Below are 18,585 nucleotides of genomic sequence, written 5' to 3'. Positions count from 1 at the left end.
CATTGTCTCTAAGAGGCTTTTCTTACCCTCGATGGCTGAGCGACAGACGAGGTGGGAGTAGGAGAAGTAAAGAGGAGTCTGCAGGCTGAAAGAGGACTCGACCACTTTTCGAACCTTCTCACTGATATAAAAAAACAGACGAGCACTCTTCAGAGGAAGTACACCCTCCTGACCAAGCTGTTAAACACAGTGAGGTTAAATAAATGTGTTAAATGAATCAGTAGAATATATATATACAGTGTATCACAAAAGTGAGTACACCCCTCACATTTCTGCAGATATTTAAGTATATATTTTCATGGGACAACACTGACAAAATGACACTTTGACACAATGAAAAGTAGTCTGTGTGCAGCTTATATAACAGTGTAAATTTATTCTTCCCTCAAAATAACTCAATATACAGCCATTAATGTCTAAACCACCGGCAACAAAAGTGAGTACACCCCTAAGAGACTACACCCCTAAATGTCCAAATTGAGCACTGCTTGTCATTTTCCCTCCAAAATGTCATGTGATTTGTTAGTGTTACTAGGTCTCAGGTGTGCATAGGGAGCAGGTGTGTTCAATTTAGTAGTACAGCTCTCACACTCTCTCATACTGGTCACTGAAAGTTCCAACATGGCACCTCATGGCAAAGAACTCTCTGAGGATCTTAAAAGACGAATTGTTGCGCTACATGAAGATGGCCAAGGCTACACGAAGATTGCCAACACCCTGAAACTGAGCTGCAGCACAGTGGCCAAGATCATCCAGCGTTTTAAAAGAGCAGGGTCCACTCAGAACAGACCTCGCGTTGGTCGTCCAAAGAAGCTGAGTGCACGTGCTCAGCGTCACATCCAACTGCTGTCTTTGAAAGATAGGCGCAGGAGTGCTGTCAGCATTGCTGCAGAGATTGAAAAGGTGGGGGGTCAGCCTGTCAGTGCTCAGACCATACGCCGCACACTACATCAAATTGGTCTGCATGGCTGTCACCCCAGAAGGAAGCCTCTTCTGAAGTCTCTACACAAGAAAGCCCGCAAACAGTTTGCTGAAGACATGTCAACAAAGGACATGGATTACTGGAACCATGTCCTATGGTCTGATGAGACCAAGATTAATTTGTTTGGTTCAGATGGTCTCAAGCATGTGTGGCGGCAATCAGGTGAGGAGTACAAAGATAAGTGTGTCATGCCTACAGTCAAGCATGGTGGTGGGAATGCCATGGTCTGGGGCTGCATGAGTGCAGCAGGTGTTGGGGAGTTACATTTCATTGAGGGACACATGAACTCCAATATGTACTGTGAAATACTGAAGCAGAGCATGATCCCCTCCCTCCGGAAACTGGGTCGCAGGGCAGTGTTCCAGCATGATAATGACCCCAAACACACCTCTAAGACGACCACTGCTTTATTGAAGAGGCTGAGGGTAAAGGTGATGGACTGGCCAAGCATGTCTCCAGACCTTAACCCAATAGAACATCTTTGGGGCATCCTCAAGCGGAAGGTGGAGGAGCGCAAAGTCTCGAATATCCGCCAGCTCCGTGATGTCGTCATGGAGGAGTGGAAAAGCATTCCAGTGGCAACCTGTGAAGCTCTGGTAAACTCCATGCCCAGGAGAGTTAAGGCAGTTCTGGGAAATAATGGTAACACAAAATATTGACACTTCAGGAACTTTCACTAAGGGGTGTACTCACTTTTGTTGCCGGTGGTTTAGACATTAATGGCTGTATATTGAGTTATTTTGAGGGAAGAATAAATTTACACTGTTATATAAGCTGCACACAGACTTCTTTTCATTGTGTCAAAGTGTCATTTTGTCAGTGTTGTCCCATGAAAAGATATACTTAAATATCTGCAGAAATGTGAGGGGTGTACTTACTTTTGTGATACACTGTATATATATATATATATATATATATATAATCAAATCCACAGCACTAACTGTACAAAAAGTTAAGTGGATGAATACTTTTAAATTCTTAATTATGATAAATACTGAATACATTTTGATTTCATTGTAATTTAATACAGAACACTTGTTGTATTAAAGCTAACCTTAAGAGCTTTGAGGACGGTGACCCCCTGAAACATCTCGCTGGGTGAGTGAGGGTTCGGCCTTCCTCTGTAACCGTCACCTTTCTGTGCTGCTGCCTAGAGACGAGTGCAAAAAAGAGCATCGTCTTACATTGTGAAATACAAAAATACATGTTGGAGTTTGATTTTCAAGCTATGAAAACAGCCAGGACAAATCAGTAGCACATGTCTGAAAAATAAAACATTAAAAAATTATAATTGGTCTCAGTGGTGTACAGTGTTGGACATTGGTAACAGTGTTGTCATCTTTACAGCCCATAATTTAATTTTCATTAACCATTTAATCCTGATAAGGGTCAAGACAGGAACATCCCAGACAAGACACTAATCCATAGCAGGGATTCAGCTATTCACCACCCCTCCTCCCCACAGACATAGCCAATCATGCCTGTGTAGTTGTCCGCCTAGCGTTTAAGACCGTTGGACCACCTGTCCACCAATAATTAATTTTCCTAAATAATTCTGTAGAACTTTTAATCCTGCTTTACCTAAACAATGACAGTTTTCTATATGCTGGAAGCTTAAACACTTACGTTTGACAGTCGGTGTAGTTCTCGGCATTCGTCGTCCGTGATGACCCCATCCAGCACCACTCGCTCAGAGCCGTTCAGAGCTTTGGCTGTCATGCTCACCGTGATATCGTCAAACATCAAGCCATCTGCTGCAGAAGGAGCTGCTGGGATTGTGGGTTCTGAAAAACCACATCAACAATTCTTTATACATGAACTGACAGATCCTGGTGATTGGCTATTTTGCTCTGAATGATGAAGCTTTTTTGGACTCCCTGTCATTCCAATGTATGATTATTCAATAGCAGGGCAAAATACAATTAATCTACTCTAGTACCTTAATGGCACGTGTAAGATCAGTACCTTAAATAACAATGTTGTTTGCTTCTCACCTTCATTAATCATCTTGGAAAGGTCTGATGACTCCTTGGACTTCTCCTCCACTAGCGTCTCAATCTCTTTCATGAGGTTACCAATCTCCTCTGTAATCCGAGCAGCCGTTTCTCTGTCTGCCCTGTTCAAAATTTATTTATTTTATTTATTTATTAAATTTTTTAATTTATGTCTTTCATTTAAAAAGGTCTAGGTATAAATGCATTATTACTTCTGCTTGTCTCTGAGTTTCTTAGGCATAATTTCTGCAGGTGTCCATGTGTCCTGAAAAAGATAATATAGTAAGTGGAAACCTACCAAGTAATCACAATTGCACAAAAGCACGAACTACGGTTGGGTTGCCCGACTTACGGGATCAACAAACGTGACTCCAAAAGTTTCAAAGCCAAAGTAAAGGAGCTCTTTCTCCAGCAAGGACTTCTTAATATACTGCTGGACAACCTAAGGATAAAAAACAGGGCATTAGAAAACATCTATACCAACTATTTATTGAGTTCATGTAAGAGGGGTCCTGATTTTAACTGTACCTCTCTGGCTGGGATGTCAGCGGCCTTGTCTTCTCCGAGCATGGCAGAGTAATATGCCAGGTTTTGTCTCATTACTTCGTCCTCAGGATGAAACAGGAGGTACGTTTTAGTACATTCAATGGCTTTTCCATATTGCTCAGCTAGAAAGAAAACACACAGGGATATAGAGTGTTTAGTTTTCTACATTTATTTTCATGACTGAATACAATACAAGCAATTAACGGTTTAGGGCTTTGCTCAGGGGGCCAGCAGTGGTAACTTTACAGTGTTGGGTCTTGTGCCTTAACCACTAAGCTACCACTGGGCTAGCATACTCAACCACTACAGCACCCAAATGGCCATAAGTACAAACCAAACACATAACATGCTGTGCTCTCTGTATTCCTCCACTATCTGTGCCGTCCCCTCAACCAGACAGTAAGCAAAAAGGTTACTTCTAATCCAGACTTTCCTCCTAAAGACAGGCATATCTAAACTAAAATAATACAATAAACCTATAAGATTATATTAGCTCAAATTCAAATATATAAAAATGCACAACATAAAGTAGTAACATACTGTTGTAGTAGGAAAACTGGAGGTAGTTAAAATGTGATGGAAGGAAGTCTTCAAATGGCTTTTCTCTTCCAGCAGTGGAGGCCAGTTCTACACCACAGTTCTGTTTACAGTTTAGAACATGCAGGTAGTGATCTGTAGTGAAACATAAAGCACATTAACAATCTGCAACACATGCAAACCAAAGCACAGGGTGCATGCAGTAAATTATGCATTTTGCAACTTACCTGTGATTGACTGGAAGAGGTCAGCGTTGTACTCCATGTAGTTGTAGCCATCGTAATCATATTCTCCCTCACACAACGCCCTGCACTCTGTATCGGAGGTGAAAAACTCCTCTAACGCTGCCTCAAAATGATCAATAGCTGAGAAAAAGTCTTCTGAACTGTAAAGCCTTTTCCCTTCCAGAAATTCAGCCTGAAATAAAATAAGCATGTCACTTTTACATCAGCTGAGGCTTATGACAGCTTACAATTTTAAATCAAATTGGACTTTAATGGACTAAGTATGTTTTAATAAACAGATACAGATTATTAAACACAATCAAGAACTTACCATGTGTGGTCTGGCCTCAAGGTCCTTAAAATCAGTTTCCTGCACGCCTGCCATCAGACTGTAGTACTCCAGGTTCTGTCTCATCTCCACGTGCCCCGGATTTGCCACATAAAATGTGTTCGCCGCAGCCACAGCTTTGTCAAGCTTATTTATCTGTGTATGTGAAAACACAAAATTCATTTTACGTTCTTTAAAGGAGAGGCTGACCACAAACATAGTTTGTCCTCAGATATGTTTGGTCCTCGTAGACAATGTATCAATTTTTTATTTACAAAATCAACCATACATAGACTTCAAACAATCAAACTTTTGCAAAAGATTGTAAAAGGTACAAAATGTACAGCATTATACCAAACCAACCAAAGATTTATAATATCTACAAAGACAATGAGTGTATAATTTATATCTGATGCCAATGTTGCTAATAAAAGGTGGTGGGAATTCAATTTTATTAAGTAAGCTATGTTAGTATTTTATAAAAACACACAAAGGGTACATTTGTAACTACTTAAACATTAATTTAGACAATGCTAATCTTATAACATACGTAGCTATAAGACACTTCTAATTGTTAGCAACATTAGCCTTTTAGTTTGAGTAAAAAATTAAACAATGATTTTTCTGTCTTCTAGTCTTGTGGGGCCTGACTATCTTTAACAGAATTAAAAATTATAGAAAAAAGCTAAGCTGGAGCTAAGATGCACACTATTACCAATGAGAAAAATGTACACCAGGACATTAAATCACCATCTACAGAACTATATCCAATGGTAAGTCTATTTCTAAAATATTAATTTCTGGCTTGTTGGGATTTTGCTTGAGTTATCCTGGATTAAACAAATGTGGTTTGATTATATTGGAGTGATGAGAAAATTGATGATGAGACACCATAATGTGTCCATTGTGTAACGTATTAGCAATATTGTCTAACTTTAAGAAGTAGTATATTGTTATATGATTGTTTCATATTGTTATTATTATATCATTCAGCTGCTTATATTTTTTATATAATAGTTTATTACACAGGCTCAGTTGGTAAAAACTAATTTTATGCACATGATAAAAACAATAAGTGGAAAATCACAGGTTTATAAATTATATGATACTACTTAGGACGCTAGTATTTGGTTTGTGAAGTAACTAAATGTTAGCAACTTAGCACTTCATAACATAATTAAGAAATCAAATACTATTGTTAATATAAAGCCCTGTGTTTACAAGTTTATTGAACTTGGTTTTAATTGACGGAATAATGTTATCCCCATGTTTAGCAGGAATCTCTTTTGAACGACTTGAAATGTGTATCATGGATCGTTTAACTACACCTAAAGACGTGGCACCCAAATTTAAGAACTGGGAGTCGATACTTAAACGAGTCGATTCTGTGGACACGGCACTTAGTGAATCGAGAGTCGAGTATAAAAATGATTCTTCAATTCCCAGAGTCAAAACACTAAATGTTTATCACATGTATGTTAGCAAGGAAAACTTGATCAACGATATTCATTCTAAATTTTTATTTTGCAATGTATTTCCTTTTTAGTAGAATCACTCGCTATATTTTGGGACACCAGATATTGGAATCATCTTAGTCGATTCTCAACATCTGGCATTCGAATCGGAGTCGACTCTGGAATTTCTAGAATCGAAAAGCGCTCCCAAATCTCAGATCTGGAGGGGGTTGGGGGTTCTAGAACCAGCTCACCTTTATGACTTGACTGAACAAATCGATCATCGTCATCGATGATATAAACGAATGTTTATATATATTTAAAAAAATGTTGATTTGTCCCTGAGCAGTCGGTGTCGGTTTTAAACTTTAATGATGCTTTGTTGATTTTGATTTCTATACCTGGTGCGCTGTAGGAACGCCACAGTTCAGTAATACTAAATACAGTCTTACCTTAAAATAAGCCACTTGCAGGTAATTATATGGACTCCTCTTTTTAAACTCCAGCTCTATCTCATCACTGACTTTGTGCAGACTCAGAGGTCCCAGTTTTTCAGTTTCACAGGCGTTCACACACTCCGCCCGCTTTAACACACGTTGGAAAAACGCTAAATCCTGAACGGGACCAGTCCCTGGCACCGGGGTACCCAATCCAAATACTTGCTCTCCGAAAGCAGTCTGGTTGGCACAGGTTACCCGACACTGTGCCCTTATTTTGCGCACCGTGTTCTTATTCCTGAGAGCTCGCTCCATGTTCAGGATCACTGAGAGCCAGTCCTGTTTATAATACGCTTCCACTGCATTATCAAACAACAGATCATACGGTTCCAAAATACCCCCGATCTGCGTCTCAGAGGAGCTAAAGTCCAAATTAAAGAAAAGCAAAAGAGCTAAGAGAGACATGGTGACCCGCATTTTGGAGATCCGGGTTTGTACAGTAGCAGACTCCAGCCTCCTTTTGAAGATCTTCATTACAGCCTGCAAAACTTTTCTACAGAAGGGGGCTGAGCTTCCATCTAACGGGCCAGTCCCAACACTGCAACTCCTCCAGCCACACAAGAGCTACTAACCCCATATACATCAAACATGATGCAGTTGTATGCAAATATGCCCAAAACATTTTTAAGACATAATAACGTTTTTCTGAAAACTAGAAATTCACTATAAAATAAGAAATTCTATTTTCAATGAGAAGTATTTTACAACAGTGTTACTTTTTAAATACATTAATATCATTTATTAAAGCAATAAGCCACTCGAGACCGTGCATTACTGCGATTTTATCATGGGGAAGGATGTTTTGACGTCTTTCACCGTGATAAAATCATAGCAGTAACGCACGGTCTCGAGTGGCTTATTGCTGTTATAAAACGGCGGTCAACATAAAATATAATAAAATACAACAATGTTCAATTCATAAATGTTTTTATTTACGAAAACACTTACAAAAAGCATTCTTCCGCGAAATCAGGTAGTCCGTTAACAGTGTTGCTAGGCAACATGAGGGCGAACATAACATTCTTAATAAACATTTCTCCACAAACACTATTACACTATTTCTTGGACGAAACACCCGCTTAATGATTAGGATTACTGTTTATATTAATCTGGACATTTCCATGTATAGTACATGACTTAAAATAGTGTTCAACCAAGTTTGTACTTTTTCTTTTTAGTGGCGTATTAATATGGAATGATGTGAGGTGGTCATTGGTGCGCGTATTTCGGGCTCAGCCAATCAGATTTTAGGACCGGAGCTATCCGTTTTATAATCAGAATTAATAAATAGATATAAATAATTTGTCCAAATAAATAATGCAAAACGTTAAAAATTATTACATTTATTTTACATACTTCCATACTAGTAGTATAGTAGCACGTGAAACGAATGCCTCGGCACTTATACGCCACTACTATTTTGACGTGTATACTATGTAGTATCTAGTATACATTTTGAGGTCGTGTCCAAAATAGCGTTTTGGCCCCTAAATACTTTAAAGTAATTTATAAGTACTATACATTTTATAGCCTATATTCTACCATCTGCACTGTGGGATTTTATTAGTGGGTTTGATATTTAATTTTATAGGTTTGGCTTTATGCCTTCCGAACGGAAATTATTCCTAGCTAGTGCGCTATGTAGTGAACAAAGTGTTGTTTGGAACACGCGATCTTGCTACGCCAATTGCTTACGTACGCACGCTTATTGTTGCTGTGTGACTACAGAAATGCCTGATCAAGTGATCGTGTTTGATACAAGGAAAAACAACAGTTAGGTAAACTTAACCAAAAAAATTTACATAAAATAAGAGACAAAGTCATGATTTGAATAAAATGCACTAACATTATTATTTTTAGAATTTTAAGTTGTTTTAGAAGGGCGTTTTCATGGATCTCTAAATATGTTGGATAATCACAGTACCTGCTGACATGCATGCCGGTTGTGAAACTCGAGTAGAGAGAAAGTCGATCTGTGGTTTCTTGGCCAAAATTAAACCTCATTAACAGTATTCTACAGCTAATACTAATTATACTTATAATTATAATGGACAAAATGGCTTGTTTACCTCATCAGCCTGATAAATCGACTACAGGTAAGATCACATCTGCTGAACCCTTATTTACTGTGTATAACTAAGAGTACAGGTTATTCAGCCAGCTGGATAGGATCAATAATATATATTTATTTAGTATTAAACTAGCCATATCATTTTGTAGCTGGTCAGGAAAAAATAATCAGTAAACACATGTTTGATGCAGTATTGGTAACACATACTGTACTATATTAACTATACTATAACTAATCTTAGATGCCATTTTATTTCACTGCAAATGACAAAGCACAGTAATAAAAGTGCAAAACTGCAAACACACTTCCAATTAAAGGACTTATTTTGGTAGGTTATGAATTGACATAGGGTATTGTAAGCTGATAACAGTTTCAACATGCAGTACATTCTCTGACACTTTAAATCTTATGCTAATACTTAACAACCAAAAATTCCTTCAAGTCCCTGATCCCAAGTAGTTAGAATTTGAAAATAAAGCTAATTAATGTCTATTTAGCACATCATCTATTAAAAGACATCTACGTAATTTCAGCTTGCAATTTTCACTGTTTGAAATGTCAGTTAGAAATGACACCAAAGGGGGAAATTAAAGTCAAGGCAAGAGCTGGAAGACCAAGAAAACCTTTGAATTGTTCATATGCTGGCCGGAATGGAAAGGAAAAAATCAGAATGATAGCAAATCTGAGGTATGCAAAACAGATATTTAGGTAAACCAGAGGAATCTGGAACCAAGTGTTTTATATAGCTGAATTTAAAAGTTTACACATACTTGTAAGGGACATGTTATGCCATGGCAGAATGATTGACAAACATACTATCTGGGTCAAAATATGTATACAGCACACCTAAGCCACTTTAAATAGCCCTTGACAATCTTTGGAGCGCTTGTTGGACCAGCACTCTAAAGTAATTTAAAGAAATAAAAGGCAGTTATTACTAGTGAGGTTAAAATTAAGTAATTTTTTTCCTAATGTACCGTGCCTTATATGACGATTACCTCTTCGGAAAAACTAGATTAACTTATTTTAAGATCATGTTTACATTTTAGTCACCCTGGTGGAACCCAGCAGTAATCCAAATGGACTAGCCCTGGCGAGCTCCTATCAGACCAATCGAGTCGGAGATCCCACTGACCTTGTTGCTCTTGCTCAGCAGGTTCAGAAAGTAAGCTGAATTTTTTTTAAATGAAACCTTCCCAGTAATACATTCTGTGCTTGTCAATAAAGTCAATAATCTTGTTTCTCACTTAAGGGAGATGAATTTATCCGAGCAAACGCTTGCAACAGGTTGACCGTCATTGCTGATCAGATAAGATACCTGCAGGAGCAAGCCAGAAAGGTACAAGTATGATGGATTTAATTGTGCAAAAATTCTTAATGCCCCTGGTCAAATCTGTAGATTTCTTAAGTTATAATAAGTTAGCTTCACGCAAGTATAACTTAGCTAATTTCAGTACATTGGAGAGATTAAAAAAAAAAAACAGAATAGTAAATGTGGTGGAAAATATATTTGTTTCAGGTGTTAGAGGATGCTAAGAGAGATGCTGATCTTCACCACGCTGCCTGTAATGTTGTGAAAAAGCCAGGAAACATGTACTACCTGTATGTGCGTGAATCTGGACAACGCTACTTCTCTATACTGTCTCCAAAGGTGAGCTGTTAATAGTTAAGCATGGTCAAGGCCTTCACAAGCAGTCTGTGCCTCATCTCACAAATGCTCTTTTAATCTGAATGGGTAGACATTCCTCCACACTCTGAAACCTTGTGACGATGATGTCCAACAATCTTATGGTCCACATCTATGTAGTGTAAATCGGATCACACTGTAAAAATCTAGATTTTTCTAAAAGTATTACAATTGACTGTGAACCTTCCAAAGTCCTGAGGAAGAATAAAATTGTAACAATCATTTCTTTTCTGGTATATAGGAATGGGGTTCCAGCTGTCCACACGAGTTCCTTGGGGCCTACAAACTTCAGTTTGACATGTCATGGACTCCAGTGGAAGATGCTGAAAAAAGGGACGCAGAAATCAGTATCATGGACAAATTACTGAACAGTCAGGCAGCTCTAACGGCATGCACAGAGCCGAACTTTCAGGGTCTGTCAAAGTGAGAGAACACTGAATGAGGAATGTCTTATAATTCAGCCAAAAAAGCTAATTAGTTTTATCAGAGATGTGCTTCATTATGGCATGGTTTTATAATGGGTATTACATTTTTGTAATTGTATTTACTTCTGTACAATATTGTAAAAAGGTTTATAATGAATTACACTAATAGATGCAGCAAAACCACAATTTTATGACCCTAAATTTCTTCAAACTGCTGAAATTGCAGTTTAGTGTGGAACTCACAGCCCTAACCTGAATCCCACTGAACATATTTGAAATTAACTGGAACGTTGATGGTGCCAAGACCTTTTCATTCAACAACAGCACCCAACCTTACAAATGTTCTTCTGATTCAATAGCCACAAACTATAGCTGCAGAAGAAGGGTAAATCTATATATTTCTGAAATAGGATGGTCACTGGAGCATTTTTCTGAAGTCTTATGCAGTTTGTATATATTACAAAGATTTCATTACATTTGTTTTCATAAGGGGTAAATATATTACTTATTACATTATGTGTGGTTGCACCAACTAACATTGTAGATGATAAATTGCCTAGTATATAAAGATGTTTTAATAAACTATTGCAGATATAATATGCATTTTATTTAAATTTTAAATATTTTGAAAATAAGAATTTCATTTGTATGTGTTGTTTGTTTGAATGTGTTTTCTTTAATTTCCAAATCTAATGTGTAAAACTTTATGGTCATTATTTTTTAGTAATTATTTATTGTATTGCTGCTTGAAATGGTCACTAAAAGAGTGACCAATAAAGGCAATTAATTATGGCAATCATGACTTACAGCACTTAACTGTATATCACTTCATTCATTCTGCAGTAACTACTTATCCTGTTGAGGGTCACAGTAGGTGTGAGTACTACTCCAGGCATCAATCCAATTAAAGGGCATAGAGTACCCAATCCACCAACTGCATGTTTTGGGTTGCTGGTTTATTGTGAGGATTTAGATTTTTTGATTGTAATAATAACTGGTGACTATATAAATGCTACTCTGCCTGGTTCGACTGTTGTTTTTGTACAGTAATAAGAGCAAAGTCTAGCCAAAGTCATGTCTGAAACAGGCCTACCATAAATTACAAGCTGCTGGAACACAGGTGACATACTGCAAACAGTCAAGCAAGCTTTACATGACCATGGGATTAAAAGCTAAAGTACAAAAAGATGTCTTCATTTGAAGCTGACACCCCTTTACCTTTACCACTTGACAGTGGATAGTGTTACTAATGTACCCACAGCTTCACATATTTTTGTTCTTGGTTAATGTTCCATACAGTCATTACAGAAAAAAACTTGCAATTTTTTATTAATGACAATGCAAATGTATCAAAATATAATTAGTAGTTACAATTAAATTGTAATAAACATGATAAAATTCTGTATTTATTAAAATCAGACAACTAGAATACTATGTCCACAAAACCAATGTCTCCCCATTGTGATCCTTAAGTACCTATAAACGTACTATTTTCTAGCATTTGTCAAGCTACTGTTTCCAGTTATACTCTGAAGATAAGAGTTGATGTGAGGCAGCAGCTCTGAGTTTTCTGTTGCAATTCTGAGTTGAACAGCATCCTCTGCCTCACTGATCATCAACAAAACATGGAAAAAAGGTGGAAGATAAAACAGGACTTTGCAAACTTGGTCTTTAGTCTGTGCTACAAGGTAGCCCTTAAAATACTCTTCTATCAGATTAGCTAGTGTGTCCCTGTCAGTCTTAAAACAATACAGGCTAGTTTCAGAACTGCTAGGTTCCCCTGATGAAATGTTTTTCCAAATCTTGTCGAACACTTCCTCTTTGGACTCTGGTGATGTCCCTTGTGGCAAAGGCATGGGGAGAAATATTTCTGGAAATGAAACCTCTACATCAGGCAGCTGAGTGTTCCATGAGAGGCCATCTTCAGTCGTAAAAAGAGCACTTACTCGTAGACTTGTTGGGTAAGGATGATGTGGCCTTAAGGTCAGGTTAACTTGAGGTGGCTTTCTGTCTCTGAAGAGGCAGGGCACATGAATGTCCTTGACTTCTGCATAGTGGGAGGTGTTCAAGTCAAAGTGCAGGCATATTGTGTAAATTCTGTCAAACCCAACATCTTTTACACTGGCATGAGTCAGGTTATAACATAACGTGACCTCAGATGCAAAGCCTGGGCTCTTAAACTGATCTTGATAGACCTCAAATAAGTCCCTCTGTCCTAGAGCTTCCTGACTCTCTGTAATTGGACCTACACCCTGAGAGTCAGTCTTGTCAATTTTGGTAAGCTGTAGAACACAACCTTCAGGCTTCTGAACAGTCAAGCAACTGGTAAGCCCATCACTTTCAGCCACAATGGCCGACATCGATCGGACTTTCATCTGCCCTCCTTCTGGAGCTTTGGCAAGAACTCCGGCGAGTTTTTCCCAAGACAAGTTGGTCAGAAGGGTGTAGTAAAACCGAGCATGGTCTTGAATATCTGAGTCTTCATAGTGTTTTAACATATGCTGCAAAAGGTCTGCCAGTTCGATAAACACCTCGTTTAAGGTTGGATGCTGGAGCAAGTTGCGACAAACAGTCAGAATTGCAGTGCCAACCTGCCAGCTCCTTCTTTCACAAAGATTGGAATTGATGAGGATGTTGAGAAGAAAGTGGATTGTGTTTCTCTGCGCAATCTGACTCTCGAGTGCCACTCGAGCCAAGATTTTAAGGTGCCAACTCAAATTCTGAAGGGTCAGTTGCAAAGGTGGCATTTCCACAATGCACTTTTGAAGAGCTGTTAACAACCGTACTGACCATATCGAATCTTCAAAGCATTCTTGGACTTTGTCAGCGAGGTTGATCATATTCGGAGCGAGATGACAGTTTTTGGAATACAGCTCACAAAGCTTGCTGACAAGTTTTTTTGAGAATTTCTTTATGTGGTTGAAGTGCATGAGGAAAATGAAGGTTGCTCTGAAAAACATAGTAATCATGTCCCTGCTTCCTTGGTTGTTGACTATTTTAAGTAAGGCCATCAGGTGATCGAAAAGGTAGCTTAAGCCTTTGCTTTCCTCATCCTCATCTGCCTCCAGAAGTACCAGACAGAGAAGATTCAGTCTACAGAGCATGGTGGTACTGTCATCAAACACAGTAGGAAACAAGGATAATGTAAGTTGAGGCGTGACCAGGACAGGTAGGGACTCCTCTCCACTGCTTGAGATCGGTCTGTTTTCAGGAAAGTGAAGGATGCAGTCCATGTAAAACAGTTTCTCTGGAGTTTTCAGAAGCGGATGTTGTGCCATCCCAGTAAGGCGCTTGAGCAGAAAATTCTCATCCTCAGCGGTGAAGAGGCTATCTGTAAATGTCCCTTTCATTATGAGTGTGGCATGCATCAGCTCTACCTCTGTTGTTCCAAAAAGTCTTAACAACTGAGACTTGAATACTGCCGGAGTAATAGCTGGTACCATCGCAACAATTTCTACAAGTCCACGAAGCAATGCTACCTGTGAGGCAGGAGTCATCAAATAGGATTCTTCCAGGAGCAAGGACATAATAGACCGCAGATCCTTGCAATCCAATGTTGTTGGCAGCTGTGGAACTTGTGAGATCATGCCAAAAGGCAACACAGACAAAGGCAAGTCAATGGCCTTCCATACAAAGCCTTCATTTCCACTAAGGACACCCCTGAGCTTTGCATTGTCCACATTTTTTTGTTTTGCCAGCAGATGTATTGCATTCTTGAGCCCTAGAGAATACAGCAAAGAGTAAGACTGATGAAGAACCGTTGTTTCTTGGTTCTTAAGGTAGTAAAGAGCCTCCAACTTTTGTGAAAGTAGACCAGGCTGGCAGTTTTCCATTTCTCGAAGACACTCGCAAGCCGTGGCTCGTAAAGCGTGGACACACAAGCCCCCTGAATTATCATTTGTGTCCTGAATGTTTCTGAACAGAAAGTTTAAGAAGTCCTCAGCGACTTTTGCCTGGCTGGCCAAACAGGTCGTACATATCAGCACATTTGTGATAGCGAGCATGAGATGGCACTTCAAAGTGACAGATTTTTGAGGGGTATATGTGAGAATTGATATGAGCTCCTGTGCTGTCCCCTCTCCTGCCGACGTGGTTGGGCAAAGAACTCCCGGATGCTCCAATAATACTGACAAGAGGAGTATCTATTAAAAAAAACAAAAAATGTTTTTTCAACAACAAGCTTAACCATTTATTAATTTCAAAGTTTAAACAAAACATAAAAATATACCTCACACCTACACTTACTACCTATTAACATCTACCACATATATGCATTTTCTGGGTATTTAGTTACAGACTGTAGCCCATCAGGCCAATCTAAGTAAGGGCAAATTAGTCATCTGCATCAATATTAATGAGGCTGACAATCCATCTCTACTCCTAGTGCAACAATGCACTGGTGAGCAAGCAACATTAAAATACATAAGAAATAAGATACAAAAATGCATTTAAAAGTACCTTTTTGTTGTCACTGGCTTTGTCATCTCTTAATTCATCCAGAAGTTCAGCTAAAAAACTCTCAGCTGTGGTGCAAGACAAAAACTGTGATGGACTTGATAAAAATGAGGATATTTTTGGCCCCCAGGAGGTCATGGTGAAGTTTTCGATAACTGCAATGTGTGATGGCTGAGGCAAAAAAAAAATTTGTTTTAGTTTCATATGTTTTTTTCTCTTTACTATTGTTTGACATTTAGACATTTGGCTAGTGTTAGACTAAAAAGAAACAAAGTAACATAAAAAAAAATTAAGTACAGTGCATAAATCATGGCAAACATTGTCTGTAAAGTTATTCAACAAGGTAACAATCCAAAGCACACAACAACATCCATCTCTAAATGGCTTAAGAGAAACTGAGGTGACCTAGACAAAGTCCTAAATTTAATTTAATTAAAATGCTTGGAAATCCTCCAATGTGCCTTCCAGCATGGACCAAAATTTCTTCACAAACTTTAAGAGAAAACATCCTCACACCATCACTGACCCACTCGAATGCTTGATCGAGGTGATCATATTTTTCTGGTCATAAGCCTTGCCTTACTTGTGTGAGACAAACTGCTGATCCGCAGTACTGTGTCCCAGAACTCTGAAATATGTCAAAATTTCAAAAAATATTTCAAAAATTTAGGGCTTTGAGTGTCATAATCTTTGTTCATTTGGTGTATAACTCAACTGATAAATTGTAGCTCTGCAGAAATGTTTAGATTATAAATTTTAACATGTTACTAATACTTTCCTGGGAGGGGTGAATATTTCTAAATGTTTATATATATATATATATATATACAGTGTATCACAAAAGTGAGTACACCCCTCACATTTCTGCAAATATTTTATTATATCTTTTCATGGGACAACACTATAGAAATAAAACTTGGATATAAGTTAGAGTAGTCAGTGTACAACTTGTATAGCAGTGTAGATTTACTGTCTTCTGAAAATAACTCAACACACAGCCATTAATGTCTAAATAGCTGGCAACATAAGTGAGTACACCCCACAGTGAACATGTCCAAATTGTGCCCAAAGTGTCAATATTTTGTGTGACCACCATTATTATCCAGCACTGCCTTAACCCTCCTGGGCATGGAATTCACCAGAGCTGCACAGGTTGCTACTGGAATCCTCTTCCACTCCTCCATGATGACATCACGGAGCTGGTGGATGTTAGACACCTTGAACTCCTCCACCTTCCACTTGAGGATGCGCCACAGGTGCTCAATTGGGTTTAGTCCATCACCTTTACCTTCAGCTTCCTCAGCAAGGCAGTTGTCATCTTGGAGGTTGTGTTTGGGGTCGTTATTCTGTTTAAAAACTGCCATGAGGCCCAGTTTTCGAAGGGAGGGGATCATGCTCTGTTTCAGAATGTCACAGTACATGTTGGAATTCATGTTTCCCTCAATGAACTGCAGCTCCCCAGTGCCAGCAACACTCATGCAGCCCAAGACCATGATGCTACCACCACCATGCTTGACTGTAGGCAAGATACAGTTGTCTTGGTACTTCTCAACAGGGCGCCGCCACACATGCTGGACACCATCTGAGCCAAACAAGTTTATCTTGGTCTCGTCAGACCACAGGGCATTCCAGTAATCCATGTTCTTGGACTGCTTGTCTTCAGCAAACTGTTTGCGGGCTTTCTTGTGCGTCAGCTTCCTTCTGGGATGACGACCATGCAGACCGAGTTGATGCAGTGTGCGGCGTATGGTCTGAGCACTGACAGGCTGACCTCCCACGTCTTCAACCTCTGCAGCAATGCTGGCAGCACTCATGTGTCTATTTTTTAAAGCCAACCTCTGGATATGACGCCGAACACGTGGACTCAACTTCTTTGGTCGACCCTGGCGAAGCCTGTTCCGAGTGGAACCTGTCCTGGAAAACCGCTGTATGACCTTGGCCACCATGCTGTAGCTCAGTTTCAGTGTGTTAGCAATCTTCTTATAGCCCAGGCCATCTTTGTGGAGAGCAACAATTCTATTTCTCACATCCTCAGAGAGTTCTTTGCCATGAGGTGCCATGTTGAATATCCAGTGGCCAGTATGAGAGAATTGTACCCAAAACACCAAATTTAACAGCCCTGCTCCCCATTTACACCTGGGACCTTGACACATGACACCAGGGAGGGACAACGACACATTTGGGCACAATTTGGACATGTTCACTGTGGGGTGTACTCACTTATGTTGCCAGCTATTTAGACATTAATGTCTGTGTGTTGAGTTATTTTCAGAAGACAGTAAATCTACACTGCTATACAAGTTGTACACTGACTACTCTAAGTTATATCCAAGTTTTATTTCTATAGTGTTGTCCCATGAAAAGATATAATGAAATATTTGCAGAAATGTGAGGGGTGTACTCACTTTTGTGATACACTGTATATATATATATATATATATATATATATATATATATATATATATATATATATATATATATATATATATAAAAGATTATTTTTAATTACTACTTAGATGTGTCATTGACCCAGCCATTGTCTACACAAGCTGAGTAGTATGCACTTAACTACATACATCGGTACTAATTAGTATGCACATGAATAGTGCACAGTGAACACTTTCACATACTATTTAGTACAGAAGTATGTTTTCAGTAGGAGTCAAAACTTAGTCATATAACAACTGAAACATCATATAACTAAAAGCATAATAAAACAAATGATAGGATATATTAAAGCGTTTTACTTACATGTGAAAACCCTGCACCTATAAAAACAGTTTAAATCTGTGGTTTTCTGACAGCCATTTCACGGGTTACATCCTCTCTGATACTGCAGCTCTCTATCCGATTCTCATGTCATGTGACCGCCAAAGTCATGTGACCTCTCATAGCTGAGTGAAAGTTTACGACTTTTATATTTAGAATAAAAGCTTTTTTAATGTAGTATATCAATATGAACATAATACCAATAAGTAACAAATTTGTTACTTATATTAATATTAGAGTAAGAATTGATTGATTGCTTAATATGTTTATACTAGGACTTAAATTAAATAGTTTATACAGTTTTCTGTTCGGCTTGGTGACTTTTAATTTGGTATTTGGCTCGATACGCCCTCCCACAGTAATAAGGTTAGAATAGCGTGTGAAGCCAACAGCTGAGATACTGACTAAACTCATACACTATAATTATTGTTATTATTATGAAAGATATACAACAAAGACTTGTACACTGTGTGCAGTACACTAACTATACGAAAGACATTACAGCTGTGAGTTAACATCCAAGAGCAACAATACCGGTACTTGTTAGCTTAGTCGCTAGTGTTAGCTGCTAAGCTAATTGCAGTGATGTCTGTTTCTGTAAGCACTTTGTATTTAT

The 18,585-nt window shown here is 38.6% G+C and overlaps 3 protein-coding genes across 3 annotated transcripts; 1 reads left to right on the top strand and 2 right to left on the bottom strand.

Annotated features, from left to right (window-relative positions):
* Positions 1–17: 17 nt before the first annotated feature.
* Positions 18–7,036, bottom strand: LOC134307489 (prolyl 3-hydroxylase 1-like; the record flags this gene model as incomplete). Its single annotated transcript, XM_062990479.1, has 11 exons — positions 6,518–7,036; positions 4,615–4,767; positions 4,287–4,476; positions 4,063–4,194; positions 3,505–3,644; positions 3,329–3,418; positions 3,189–3,241; positions 2,977–3,098; positions 2,609–2,748; positions 2,037–2,132; positions 18–177 (listed from the first exon to the last, which is right to left on the bottom strand). Coding segments are annotated over exons 1-11 (1,795 nt in total), but the record flags the coding sequence as incomplete, so codon positions are not given.
* Positions 7,037–8,494: 1,458 nt separating this feature from the next.
* LOC134307488 (uncharacterized protein C1orf50 homolog) lies at positions 8,495–12,097 on the top strand. The gene is made up of 5 exons (XM_062990478.1): positions 8,495–8,658; positions 9,683–9,798; positions 9,886–9,972; positions 10,153–10,284; positions 10,562–12,097. Exons 1-5 carry the CDS (start codon positions 8,610–8,612, stop codon positions 10,745–10,747), a joined length of 570 nt encoding a protein of 189 aa, XP_062846548.1. The 5' UTR covers positions 8,495–8,609; the 3' UTR covers positions 10,748–12,097.
* LOC134307487 (AP-5 complex subunit beta-1-like) lies at positions 12,068–18,038 on the bottom strand. The gene is made up of 3 exons (XM_062990476.1): positions 17,952–18,038; positions 15,204–15,371; positions 12,068–14,887 (listed from the first exon to the last, which is right to left on the bottom strand). Exons 2-3 carry the CDS (start codon positions 15,336–15,338, stop codon positions 12,233–12,235), a joined length of 2,790 nt encoding a protein of 929 aa, XP_062846546.1. The 5' UTR covers positions 15,339–15,371; positions 17,952–18,038; the 3' UTR covers positions 12,068–12,232.
* Positions 18,039–18,585: the final 547 nt, after the last annotated feature.

The sequence above is a fragment of the Trichomycterus rosablanca genome, unplaced genomic scaffold, assembly GCF_030014385.1.
Source record: "Trichomycterus rosablanca isolate fTriRos1 unplaced genomic scaffold, fTriRos1.hap1 scaffold_276, whole genome shotgun sequence".
NCBI lineage: Eukaryota > Metazoa > Chordata > Actinopteri > Siluriformes > Trichomycteridae > Trichomycterus > Trichomycterus rosablanca.
The sequence above is the reverse complement of the archived record's forward strand: the minus strand, read 5'-3'. Positions and strand labels throughout refer to the sequence as shown.